The sequence below is a fragment of the Gavia stellata genome, chromosome 15 (genome assembly GCF_030936135.1).
Source record: "Gavia stellata isolate bGavSte3 chromosome 15, bGavSte3.hap2, whole genome shotgun sequence".
In the NCBI taxonomy this organism is placed as follows: domain Eukaryota; kingdom Metazoa; phylum Chordata; class Aves; order Gaviiformes; family Gaviidae; genus Gavia; species Gavia stellata.
In genome coordinates, this window is record NC_082608.1 from 12,730,973 (window position 1) to 12,743,159 (window position 12,187).

At 35.6% G+C, this 12,187-nt stretch overlaps 1 protein-coding gene across 1 annotated transcript in view; it reads right to left on the bottom strand.

Annotated features, from left to right (window-relative positions):
* LOC132318239 (transcription initiation factor TFIID subunit 4-like) overlaps positions 1-12,187 on the bottom strand; it is a 145,934-nt gene that overhangs the window by 122,300 nt on the left and 11,447 nt on the right. The window contains exons 3-6 of the mRNA XM_059824933.1: positions 5,625-5,762; positions 4,097-4,324; positions 3,093-3,215; positions 1,262-1,351 (exon numbers count right to left, since the gene is read on the bottom strand). Coding sequence (XP_059680916.1) covers positions 1,262-1,351; positions 3,093-3,215; positions 4,097-4,324; positions 5,625-5,762 — 579 coding nt within the window. The remainder of the gene's footprint in view (positions 1-1,261; positions 1,352-3,092; positions 3,216-4,096; positions 4,325-5,624; positions 5,763-12,187) is intronic.

Sequence of the window (12,187 nt, forward strand, 5' to 3'; positions counted from 1 at the left end):
TCCCCTCAGGCAGCTGTAGAATGCAACAGTGTTTAGCCCAAGCTACAGTTCTTTCTAAACTTCTAATATTTATTTAAAAACTTAATGCCTGTTGCCAAGAAAGGACTTCAAAGAAAGGAAACAAGTTAAAACTTATCATGATGCTAGAAGTGACTGCAGTATAAGAGAAGGAAAAGGCACAAATAAGGGTTAATGATAACCTGACAAAACAGAAGCAGAGGGAAACAGTTCTGAAGAAAAGTTGAAGGGAGAGAAGAAAGAGAGGAAATCTGCCCTAAACTGAGAAGTTTTGGACTAGAAGAAAAATGGTTTTAAAATTATAGTTGTGGTTTTGTTGGGACATAATTAAACAGGCTTTGTATGTTTGTATAGAATCTTGCATGTGGAAGCTATTGTCGCTAATGTACAAGAAGCAATTAAAAGTTAAATTTACTCCCACGTACACTACCTTAGGACCCACCAATAAATCCATTTTGTATCACATTAGAACTTCTATTATAGATTAGTTCCAGATTAGAAGTAGGATCAGCTAATCAATTATTTCAACAGCATTATCCAGTTTAGGTTTTCATAACCGCTATTACATATGCATTGAAAGTTATCAATGACTCAAATGTAGATTACAAAAACAATATGGAAAAAGCTTTTTAAATTACTTGAAGCATTCTATAGAAATAACTTGCGACTATTCCAAATGCGAATGCTGCACTCCTTCACAAAAAATTACATACTACCACAGAAAAGTATACGCATTATAACAGTAAAGGATCACTACAGACTAGACAATGGATTTTTTCATATAAATCTAGGATTTTTTAGATTATAGAATTTTTCTATATAAACCTAATTTTTTAAATATAAATCTAATTACTACAATGTTCTAGATCAGGGCTACTCAAGCAGTAAACTCCAGATCATCTCTGGACAACAAATAAATTTTTCTTAAACCTAAACCAAGGTCCCAACCACATGAGGCCTTCCCCCTGTAAGAAATCCCTATTTTTTACCATTCTCTCAACCTGTCCGGGAGCAGTCAGCTGCAGCACACAGCCACAGCTCCCAGCCACGACGCCTGACAGGGGCGGAGCCTGAACGTGACTTCCAGCCAAGAAGATTTCAACAGAAATTGGTAGCACAAAGTAAAAATTGAGTAGTCCTGCTCTAGACAGGCAAAGTTAATTTCCTTTTAAAAGCATATTCTAAGACTTAATGTAGTGACATTAGCACTGAAATAAATTTATCTAAACAATATTCACATTACCTTAAGGAAAGGTACAAGATATGGCTGAGGAGATGATTTGAGTTCCGACTGAAGGCGGCCTGTAAATTCTTCTGGATCAATCTTTGCATCCTTCAGGGAGGAGATAAAAAAGCACCAACAACTCAGTTCAGTTGTTTGGTTGGGTTTTTTTCCAGATAATATATATGTATATATCTCCAGCTAAATAGGCTACCGTCTCAAGAAGAACTTTCAGAAGTCCCTCAACTCCTCTGTATCTGTAAATCCTTCAGTCAAGAGTGAATTTATATATGTAACATGTCACTCAAAATTCAGGGATTTCCCTTGTGGATGCACAATTTAAGACATGATGAGATCCCACAAACACTCAAGTCTTTTTTGGAATTCCATTCTCTTGCTAACATTTACATAGTGACTTCTTTTTAAAAATATTAGTGAAAGCGAGGTTGTTGAAGTAACCTTACAAACTATTACAGAATTTGTCAGCACTTATAATAAGAAAGTATCTTTACTTAATTCCAAAACCAATTTTGAAGGTTCAATTTAACTTAGTAGAATATGTGTATGCTTATATATAAAACTATATATGTAAAGCATATGCATATATAAAAAGTATACATATAAGTATATATATATGAAATTTTTACCTATATAAATGTGTGTGAGTATATATGTGTATATACTCACAAAATATACACTTACAAATCTATAAAATCTATGAAATATATATTCAATAGTTTATTTAGTAGTTAATACAGGAGAACTCTATAACCCAGGTATATTTCATCATACTGCTAAGTATCATTAGTTACAATCTCAGATAGTAATAAAAACATTCATTAGCTTTCCTGGACAGATACAGAACAAGAACAGAAACAAAGAAACCAAAAAACCTTCAATAAATATATTTATTATATATGTGCCTCATTACTTTGTTTAAAATAGTATAAGTAGTTGCCTTTACTTCGCTAATCTTTCTTAGTTTTCAAAAGTTAAAACGAGTTTTTTACCGGAACAACTTAGTATTATTGTTGAATGGCTCATACTTGAAAAAAGTCTTAAGCTTGTCTAAAATACACAGGTTTCTCTGTCAATGATTTCACAGAAATACATATATCAACTACTTCTAAATCCAAGTTCTTCATAGACTACATTTAATTTCTTTTAAGAAGCTTGACCATTTATCCAGCTCCACAGTAACATCTGTCCGCAACAGATTTATACAATTCACTGAAACATCTGTTGCCCTGGAGACTACAGTAAGTCAGACTTTTTCTGGGCCCAAGGACTCTGTCTAGCTGAAATATAACTTTTCCTCTTGAAATCCACTTGCAGTTAAGGCTCCATGCAGGGGCATCTGTCTGCAGAACTGCTTGGACTCAGCAGCTTAACAAAATACTTTTTCCTTCAGTCCTAGAAACTCTAAACCACGTTGTGGAGGCATATATCTACATTAATTCTGTGGTTAAAACATTTAATAGCTTCTTACTGTTTCAGAAAAGACCATGGTTTGGAGGAAAAGAAACTTAATGAATCGTCAAGGAAAAATACCGTATTTTACCCCATTTTTCTAAATAAACAACCAAAATAATATCCATCAAAACAAGTGTTTTTGACGAATGCATACTAAATACTTCATTGCATCTCCCCTTTCAGAAACTAAGAGAAAGCCTACCTTTAACAGATTTTTGAAGATACGTAACATACAGAATATTTGCATTTTGATGTAGCCCAACTCCTTTCACTTTCATTACAGCAAAAAAAAAATTAAGATCAAAGCAATAGTTTTCAGCATACGTAAATAACAAGCTTAATAGATAACTGACAAAATGAAAGTTAACTAAATATTTACCAACAAATCCTGAACCAGAGCTTTCACATTACGGGACGTTTCTGGAGATGGTGAATTATGAGAAGCAAGTTTTATAAGGGTAGCTAAAAAGTTTTTGCATTTTTTCACATTCTCTTGCATTTCCTGCAGAAGCCAAAGAAAACAAATATCAGATCCATGCTATTTTCCAATCAGGATCAATGAATGCTCTGATCACTATAAATAGGGAAAATTATTAAATTGTTCTAATTCAGGCAGGACACATTTGAAATACATCTGCAGCTATTTTACTATTGCTGCTAGTTACTCGACATTTTCTTCACTTATTTACGTAACTGAACATCATACCTCATGAATACTAACAAAAAAAAAATCAATGAAAGAAATATACTTAATATTTTACAGTCTGTTTTGATAAAGTAACCTTAAATATGAGAAGTAACATGATTTGTTGGAGATGCATTCTCCTTTGAGATGCCCAATACACAATGTACAATGTTCCCCAAGCTATCTTAATTTGTTAAATTATTGATTCAGTACGTTTTTGTACAAAGCAGCTATAGCAGTAAAATCAAATTAGAAATAGTCTTCAAACATCATCATATTTAGTCTTTTCTTCATCAGTAGGAGAACAGATGCTTTAATTTTTTCAAGCCATTATTTTTATATGGTGTAATTACTCAGAGAAACAGAAATGTTACATTTCAGTGTAAGCCACAGTTTTGAGGCCCAGCAACATGACAATAATGAAGTTCATAGGCTGAAGGCCTGAATGTTCTGTCTACAGAAACAGAATAGTTCTTTCACTACTGACACATACACGGCAGGATGGGGAAAGCTGACCACAAGTGTTCTTCCTCCCTCTCAGAATTTGTATCCTCATTTGTTGAAATGAGGGGTTTCTTGTTTGCAAAATATTTCTTCGATCACGCTTGCATGAAGAAAAAGTTCTTTCTGTTTCTCAATAGACCTTAGAAGTTCATAAAGTACTAAGAAAACCAAGTATCTAGTATTTTAAAACTTACCTGTGATACAACCGTAGTTCCAGGTACAGGAGAGCTTGGTATGACCTGGGGCTGTGCTGGTACTTGTGCTGTTGTATGAGGTGGAAGTGGCAGCCGAGGCTGACCCTGATTTTGTGCTGAAGCTTGAGTTTGTCCACCAGTAATTACTGCAGGTTGTTGAGAAGCTGATGTTCCAGTTGCTACTGTTGTCTTGAATAAGTTTTGAGCACTCGTTGTAGCTACTGATACCTATTTATATTTTATATTGAAAAAACAGGTAATTATCTTCTTTTAATTCTTTTACTCAACCATAAAGTTCTTGAAAGCCTGACAAGAAAAACTTGTTTCCTTTCAAATACACCCTTACTGACAAAATAAAACCATTGACTTTACTTACTTATTATAATGCTAATTTTGTCACCTTTTACTGAACAGTGGGAGTCCTCATTTAAAGTTCTTTTTATTACATAAATAAATGTACCACTAAAATATGAGTTGCTACTATCCAGCCCTTTAAGATCACCATGATGATGTGACTTCTGTAACTCAACTTTCTGTAAATTTGGCCCTCAAGACAAACAAGTCAATTCCCAATGATCTGTGGTCATGTCATTAGGTTTACAATTATCTATACCACAGTTACGGTGACAGCTCAGATCCAGATCACAGAATCACTAAGGTTGGAAAAGACCTGTAAGATCACCAAGTCTAACCACCAAATGATGTCATCAGATGACACAAATGCACTAGCACAGCTAGTGAACCCAGCAGCAGCATATATGCTTTTGCACCAGTGCAAAGCCCTAGCAAACAAAACTGTCCTGGACCTAGCTGGGCCACACACAAAGACTGTGCTGCACACTCCTCAACCTTAGAAGGCTGAAAAGCTTATCAGGCTGCACAGAGCACCACATACACACCCACCCACCATCCAGTTCAGCTCTCATACTTTATCTGACCTAATATGCCACCCTTCCAAGGGCCAAAAGTCTCAGACAGACACACCAAACAGGACTACAGAAGCTACAGAGCTCAGCCAAGCAACATAACACACTGAGCAGAAGCTACCAGGACCACCCAATCCAGCCTGACTGCAGAGCTTTGCTCTGTCTTGGGCACAGATGCAGAACAAGCTGAGCCAGGCACCTGCACTGAGATGCCACAGGTGATGCCGTGGATCTTGCAGCACTGGTGACCACACAGCAGACACCACAGCTCTCTACAGGGGACAAACATAGTGCAACATGTCCACCACTGACACAGTATTTATAAGTCCAGCTGATTTAAGTTTTTTCTTTAAAAAAAAGCTTAAAACTGAATCTATACTACCCTCAAATTTTTTATCATCTAGGAAATAGCAGAAAATAAGATCTAGGCTATCACTCAGCACCTGCATAACTCAGTCTGACTATACATTCATTATTAATTTCTGGGATTATGTTTGCAATAAAAGCAAACATATGAACATTAAAATTCACTTTCGAAAAAAGGTAATTACAAACATCCTTTTCTTCACCCATCTTTTGCTTTTTATATTCTTACTACTTACTGTGGTATGTGAAAGAATAGAGCCTCCTGGCAGAGTCGCAGCAGACGTAGCACTGACAGGTGTAGCAGTAGATTGAACAACTTTGGCTTGCACTGGAAGTCCTAGGCGGACAGTAGATGTGGCTACAGAAGTTGGTTGCTAATAAAGGAAAAATAAGCATTTTATTTTTTTTCCTCCTTAGTAACTTGATCTCTGAGACTTTTTAATAATAGTGATTACATGAATAATGATTATTAACGCTGCAAAAAACCCAAAACCAGTAATATGTTCTTAAATACGTATTCACAAATACTGCAAAAATGAGCTTTCTTATGTTCAACAATATGTTTGCAGCATTTCTCCTAAATGCTATTTCTCATACAGATATGTGGAAAAGATTAGAAAAAATAGGATGTGGCCTGCAAAAAATTGATGTTACATTGATGTATTAGTTCAGTTGTAATATTTCCATGTCAGTATTCATCAATATTTGAGTTTATAATTGCCAGTAACACATATTGGTCATTTTGTTATTTACTGGCCTTTTCTAGTGCTTTTTCTTGAAGAAAATTAAGATGGAGAGAAGATTCAGAGAGCAGAAAAATATTTTCAAAATAATTTCAGATTAAATTATATCGAAACTAACTTGCACAGAAACAAAGTCTAAGCATTTTGAGAATCTTTGTCATAGAATGCACACTCTGTAACCAGACAGCAACTGGAATGTTAAGTGTAGACAAAGGAAAATGACTGGCTTACAGCCTTTCACTCAGTAGCATACTCTACAGCTCAGTATATTTGCCTCATGCAGCAAACATATTAATTGTTTTTGTAGTTTACTTTAATTGGGAGAGAGAGTTTGAAATCTCTTACTATCATATAAAAGGACAAGATTTAGGAATAAAAAATGTCTCCAGGAAAGTTGTTATTTAATTCTACAGGAATGTAAATACCATTATGGAAGAAATACATCACACAATATGGCAATTATGACAAAAAGAAAACCACTCGTTACTAAAAACGGAGGCCCCACTAGTCTCTTATAACTTGCATTTATTAAGATTTGCATTCAAACACATACTTAGAAAAGACAAATTTTCTAAGTGGCTGGAGTAATAAATCAGGGACAATATTGTATCTCACAAGATAAAAATACGTTTTATCTTTGATTTACATTTTAAGTTATATGTCTCTATAATTAATATTTTTATAAAGAACTGCTTATTTTAGATTCTTACACTGTTTGTTAAACATAATACTTCTTCAAAGAACATCCAGTATACTTAAGAGATCTCCAAAAAGAACAGAGGCCGAGGCAGGCATTCAAAGCCCCAAGCATTCCTTACCAATCAGTCCAGCAACATCATCTACTGGATATCAATCTTCTGTACTTGGGGAAGAAAAGGAAAAAAGAAGAAAAAAAATCTACCTGACATCTGAACAAAACCTTTTTTTTGTTTGGATAGCTTTCAAGATTTTTAAAATTTTGACTAGGGATGTCTTCCATACTGAGAGAGCCTAGAGGCAATAAACAGCATCGCCATGAATAGGTAGAATTGTCTCTTTTTTTGGAAGAAGGATCATAGAAGCTTTTTCTGCTTTGAAATACCATACCTCTTTTCTCCATTGTAAAGAAGATCACTTGCTTCGATTTCCTTAAAATACTGGTTGAATTAAACTATATTTACTTGATGAATGTTTGCATTTGAAAACATAAATACTGCGTATCTTGTTCATTTGCTTATAATCAGTGTTTACAACCTAAGAATACAGCATGCCTGTGTTATCTGCCCCCTTCTTGTCAGTAAGTGCTTCCAGAGGTGAGGATTTACAAAGCAAGCAGATAACCAGGCAAACTTCTGGCAGCTACTCAGTTCCAAGAAAGATCTGCAGCCAGAAATCAGCTCAGACTGCTAGCTGATTTTTCTCAGCTAAGAAATGCCCGCAGTTCATCACAGGAACATACTTGGAAACAAAACTGCACAGAATTAAAATACAAAATTTCAGTATCATAACACCGTACCATTCAACCAAGTATTCAATATATTCCACACATAGTATTCCATCATGCCAAACAGCAGGACCAAATTGCGCAACATGAAGACTAAATTCAGTTTTAAAAATCTGTAATGACAAAAGCCTTTGATACGAAATGGCAGTAAAATCTATTAATGTGTCGGATATGAAGAAAAAGCCTTACTACCAAACAACTGCAAACAAAGTAATGCAACAGTTCACTAACATAGTTCCAAAACTCATAAATGTTAAAAAGGTAAGTATGAAATGAGTGGATGAGAAACATAACAAGGAACTAGCCTAGAGAAATTCTTAAGTATCATGGAAATGATCTTCAAATGACAGCTACAAGTTGCCAGAAGACACTACAAGGACTCCCAACACAAATACTTCAGAAGAACTGGTAAAAACTATTTAGAAACAAATAGCTGTGTTTTCTATGATAGGAAAGCTATAAACAGATCTCATGAGAAATCCATCAAAAAGAAAACAAAAATGATCAACATTCTACAAAAAAATCATAACCCATTGTGTCAAGCTCCTACTGGAACAATCTGAAAGAATTTATGATGTTCTTTAAAGAAAAACTGCTAAGGTTTGGTATGATGCTATTAAATTCCAAAACTACCAAGAGAGACTTAGAAAGGAATATATTTTAAAATGTAACTGTATCATTTTCGATTAGACACATCACATATTTTTATGTTTCCTAAATATATGAAAGTAATGTTTAAGAGGCTTTTTCCCTGTACTCAGACATTAACTGGCAGGAAACTAGAACATGAATGAATACAGTATATAATCCCCTACCAATCTCCATGGGGACACTTGAGAATGCTAAAAATAGCCTTTTGTATACGGACTTGAGCTGGCTCTGTCCACACAGAGAGGTTAGAAATTTCAAGTGGAGTGCAGCACAGAGCTACTGTGGAAATAGGGATTTCAAAACGGATCTGGCTCACGTCTGGCCAGCTTGGGGAGGGGATGTTCCAAGGTTCATTCTGCCTGCGCAAGTCACACAGATAATGCAAGTGACTTCCAGTTTCAGGGTGCACTACGTCACTTCCACAAAGGCAGCCAGTGCACGTTATAATTGTTCACGGAAGAAGTCAGTGTAGAATTACTCTGTGTCTCATAAATCCACTCCCGAAATAACTACATCTTAACTTTCCTATGTAGATCTTCTCCCCAGAGCTCTGGACACATGAACAGAGGCAAAGCTCGAGGCGTAAACAGGAGCGAATCGCATTGTACCTGCTGCGTGCAAGCAAGCTGCCTCTGTATTTGAAGGAATATACAAGGCTGTATTTGAAAAAGCAGGCCACTTGAACATGGAGAAAATATGCCAAAATATCCAGGGATTATTTGTCACTGCCAAGGCAGGACTACACCAATTTTAGGGATTGCATTATGTATTCACAGCTTTATAAAATCAAGGCAATTTAAACTGCCACAGGTTAGTACACTGATGTATGTGAATCTTTGGAAAGAGGTTTGTGGTATACTTGTGTTTTGCACTATAGTACCACCTACTGATGAACACTCAGGGTACCAGCAACATGGTCTCTGCACTACAGAGCAAGAGAGCTTACTTTTGACAAGTATGTTGCATATATCATTTCATGATCAGTCCTGTCAATAAACTTGGCCGCTATCAATCACAAAAGGAAGCCAGAAAATACGCCAACAGCATTTGAACATACATTAACACAAAAGCAGGGGCAAGTTTATCGTGCTACACATCATGACACCTCTTTCTGTGTCTTCCAGCACATGGCTTTGCTAGGTACTATGCAAAACTCAATTTTAGCAGAATGTGACTTTTAAGTTTAGATTCAAATTTACAAAATCTGAAATGAAACTCAATTTTATTTTTAATCATTAATCCAGAAGACTTCTTACAAACAAAATAGGCCATGCTAAGATTCCCTAATACCTCAAACAATAAAAGACAGTGTTTAACAAAGAGAAAACTAAGGTGGGATCACAGACACTGGGAGAAGCATAGGCTAAAGGTCAAATCTGGTAGCTCATTTTAGAGTAACTAATATATACAACCTTTCTTATAGGCATGGCTGGTAGCTCTACCTACTACTAAGATATGACAACACTCCTCACTACCAAACTCCATTTTCCGATACTTAAAATTCTGTCAGATTTCTGAAGAGTTCATGGAGAAATATCATATGCTTATTGACTGCCTCTCAATTATTTTGGTTATGGTTCATCTGGAACATGCACTTAAATGTCAGTTGCAGAGCAATTTGTGTGTCAGGGATTTGATTTTTTCACTCTGGTAAAAATATAGCCAAATTGAGCCAAAGTACTAACCCTTTAAAAACTTGACATTTGCACACAATTGCGGAAAATGACTGGAGGCAGAATCTCAAACAAGTCAGCCAAGAGAGGCAGGACCTTCATTGCCACCAGAGTTCTGGGACACCACAGCATTGCTGGAGTCAAGCATCAGAACCCAAAGCAGGGAGACACTGCTGTGTTCCTCACATTTGTGACGTCCCTTTTGGGTTCACGAACTGGAAGAACAACAGGGGAGGAAGACACAGGACTGGGAGCAGTTAGACAAGACAGGCAGAGGAGCTTGGGGCCACCAAAGAAACCTTCAGAAAGCGGGGTTTCTAAGTCCAAAACCCCTACCTCTGAAGTCTCAGCATCCTGTTGCTGTAAGCAAACACCTATATCATCCACTATCAAAGTACTTTCTCATTCTCTGGTGAGGTGGCTGGTCCATCTATAATCAGTAGGATTCATCTAAATCATCTGGTGGATAAAAAGCAGCTGAATTTTGGCCCTTCAGTTAGATTCTACCCCTGCCTCAATTGCGCAGTGCTTGTGCTGCATGCAAATATAGATAATCTATTGTAATCAATACTCTTATGCCATATATTTATGAGTGGACAACTTGAAATGTGGGGTTTGTGACTAGGAGTGGTCATGGCTGCAACTGAAGACAATGAAGTCAAACTCAACCCAAAAAATTAAACAGTATTTTTAATTTACTATTTAAAATAGAGACAATTAGGCTCTGTTTTCTACTTATAAAAAGAGGCTAATAATCCCCTTAACTGCATTTGTTGAGAAACTTGTTACAGGGATAAGCTTCACAAAAAAACTGCTTGGTTATTAATTCCTACTTCAGAGGGGAGCTTAGGTAATATGCAGCAAATAAGCCTGAAGCAACCCAGTGGAGAAAAAAATATTACATAATTCTTTATTAATTAAGACTGTCCAGCCTACACACTGTAGAAATTGAAAATAACAGTAGTATGTGGTCATGCAGCATAATGCATATGCACATGGGAGCCACTATTAGACTGCTGAGGAACGTTCTTTATAGCATTTCCAGATCTTTGCATGTTTAATTTTACAGCTTTACTAATGTTTGAGTGTTTTCTAAAAAGTTTTAACAGGTATGTTAATGCTATGAAAATGTAAGCAGCAGAACTTGTAAGTAGTAAGAACTTACACAGAAAAAATTCACTCACCATGAAGGAAGGAAGATGGTTTTGTGGTTAAAGCATAGCCGAGACCACACATTTTTTACTTTCTCTGGCCTTTCAACCTACCTGCCCTGCTAACACAAGCGTCTTCTCCAGACTATTGCACAAGAAACCCAAAAACTGTCTATACAAAAGAAATAGTACAGAATAACTTATTTGGTAGTAGTGGTAATGCACCTCAGACAATGGCAAAGATCTATCAATTTGCTTAAAATTTCTGCAAAAAGTAAAATAAGCGTTTGTCAGAAAAGCAGAAAGGGTGTGAAAAAACAGTAAAAAAAAAAGGAAAAAAGAGATCAATAAATACGAAAAAAATAACCAAAACTACCAAAGGAAAAAAATCACCAAAATATTGCATAAAAATACAAACACTGCTAAATGCACAGGCATAGTGTATTATCAGAACTATCTTAGATTTGAAAGGCTCCGCTTTAGCAAGAAGAACAGCTTGTGAAACTTCAGCCAAGTTTAGAACTGCTCTCAACATCGCATGTGATGGCAAAGACTACACTGCTGTTGTCTGCATCAAACATATTTCATAGCAAAAATATAGCCACTTCCAGAGCAGGTGATTCAGCACTTTTCACAAGTTCAAAAGACTTTTTTTTTCATTTTAAAAAAGGATGGTAAAGTGAAACTTAACAGAAAGTGAATGTCAAAACACAGAAAATAAATAAGTAAAGTTTATATCACAAACTTGAAATTCTGAAGAGTTAGAAAAATGCCTAAAGCAAGAAAAAACAAAGCTAGAAAAGAATTGTCATTTTCTTAAAAATACATCCATACAGAGAGAGAGATTGGACTATTTATGCAATGAAAAGAAAACTCAAGTGATTGGTAATCATATTTGTAGCAGAAGAATTGTTAAGTAGCCCACTTATGTGTCTAAATATTTGTACTAAACCATCAAACTTTACACTAACTTTTCTGATCCTTAAAAATATACAAAGCAATTTAATAATGGAAAACACATTTCGAATCAATCTTGAAACAAAAATATTAGTAAACTCTAAGACCAAATCCATTTTCAGTAGCAGTCTCATGAAAATT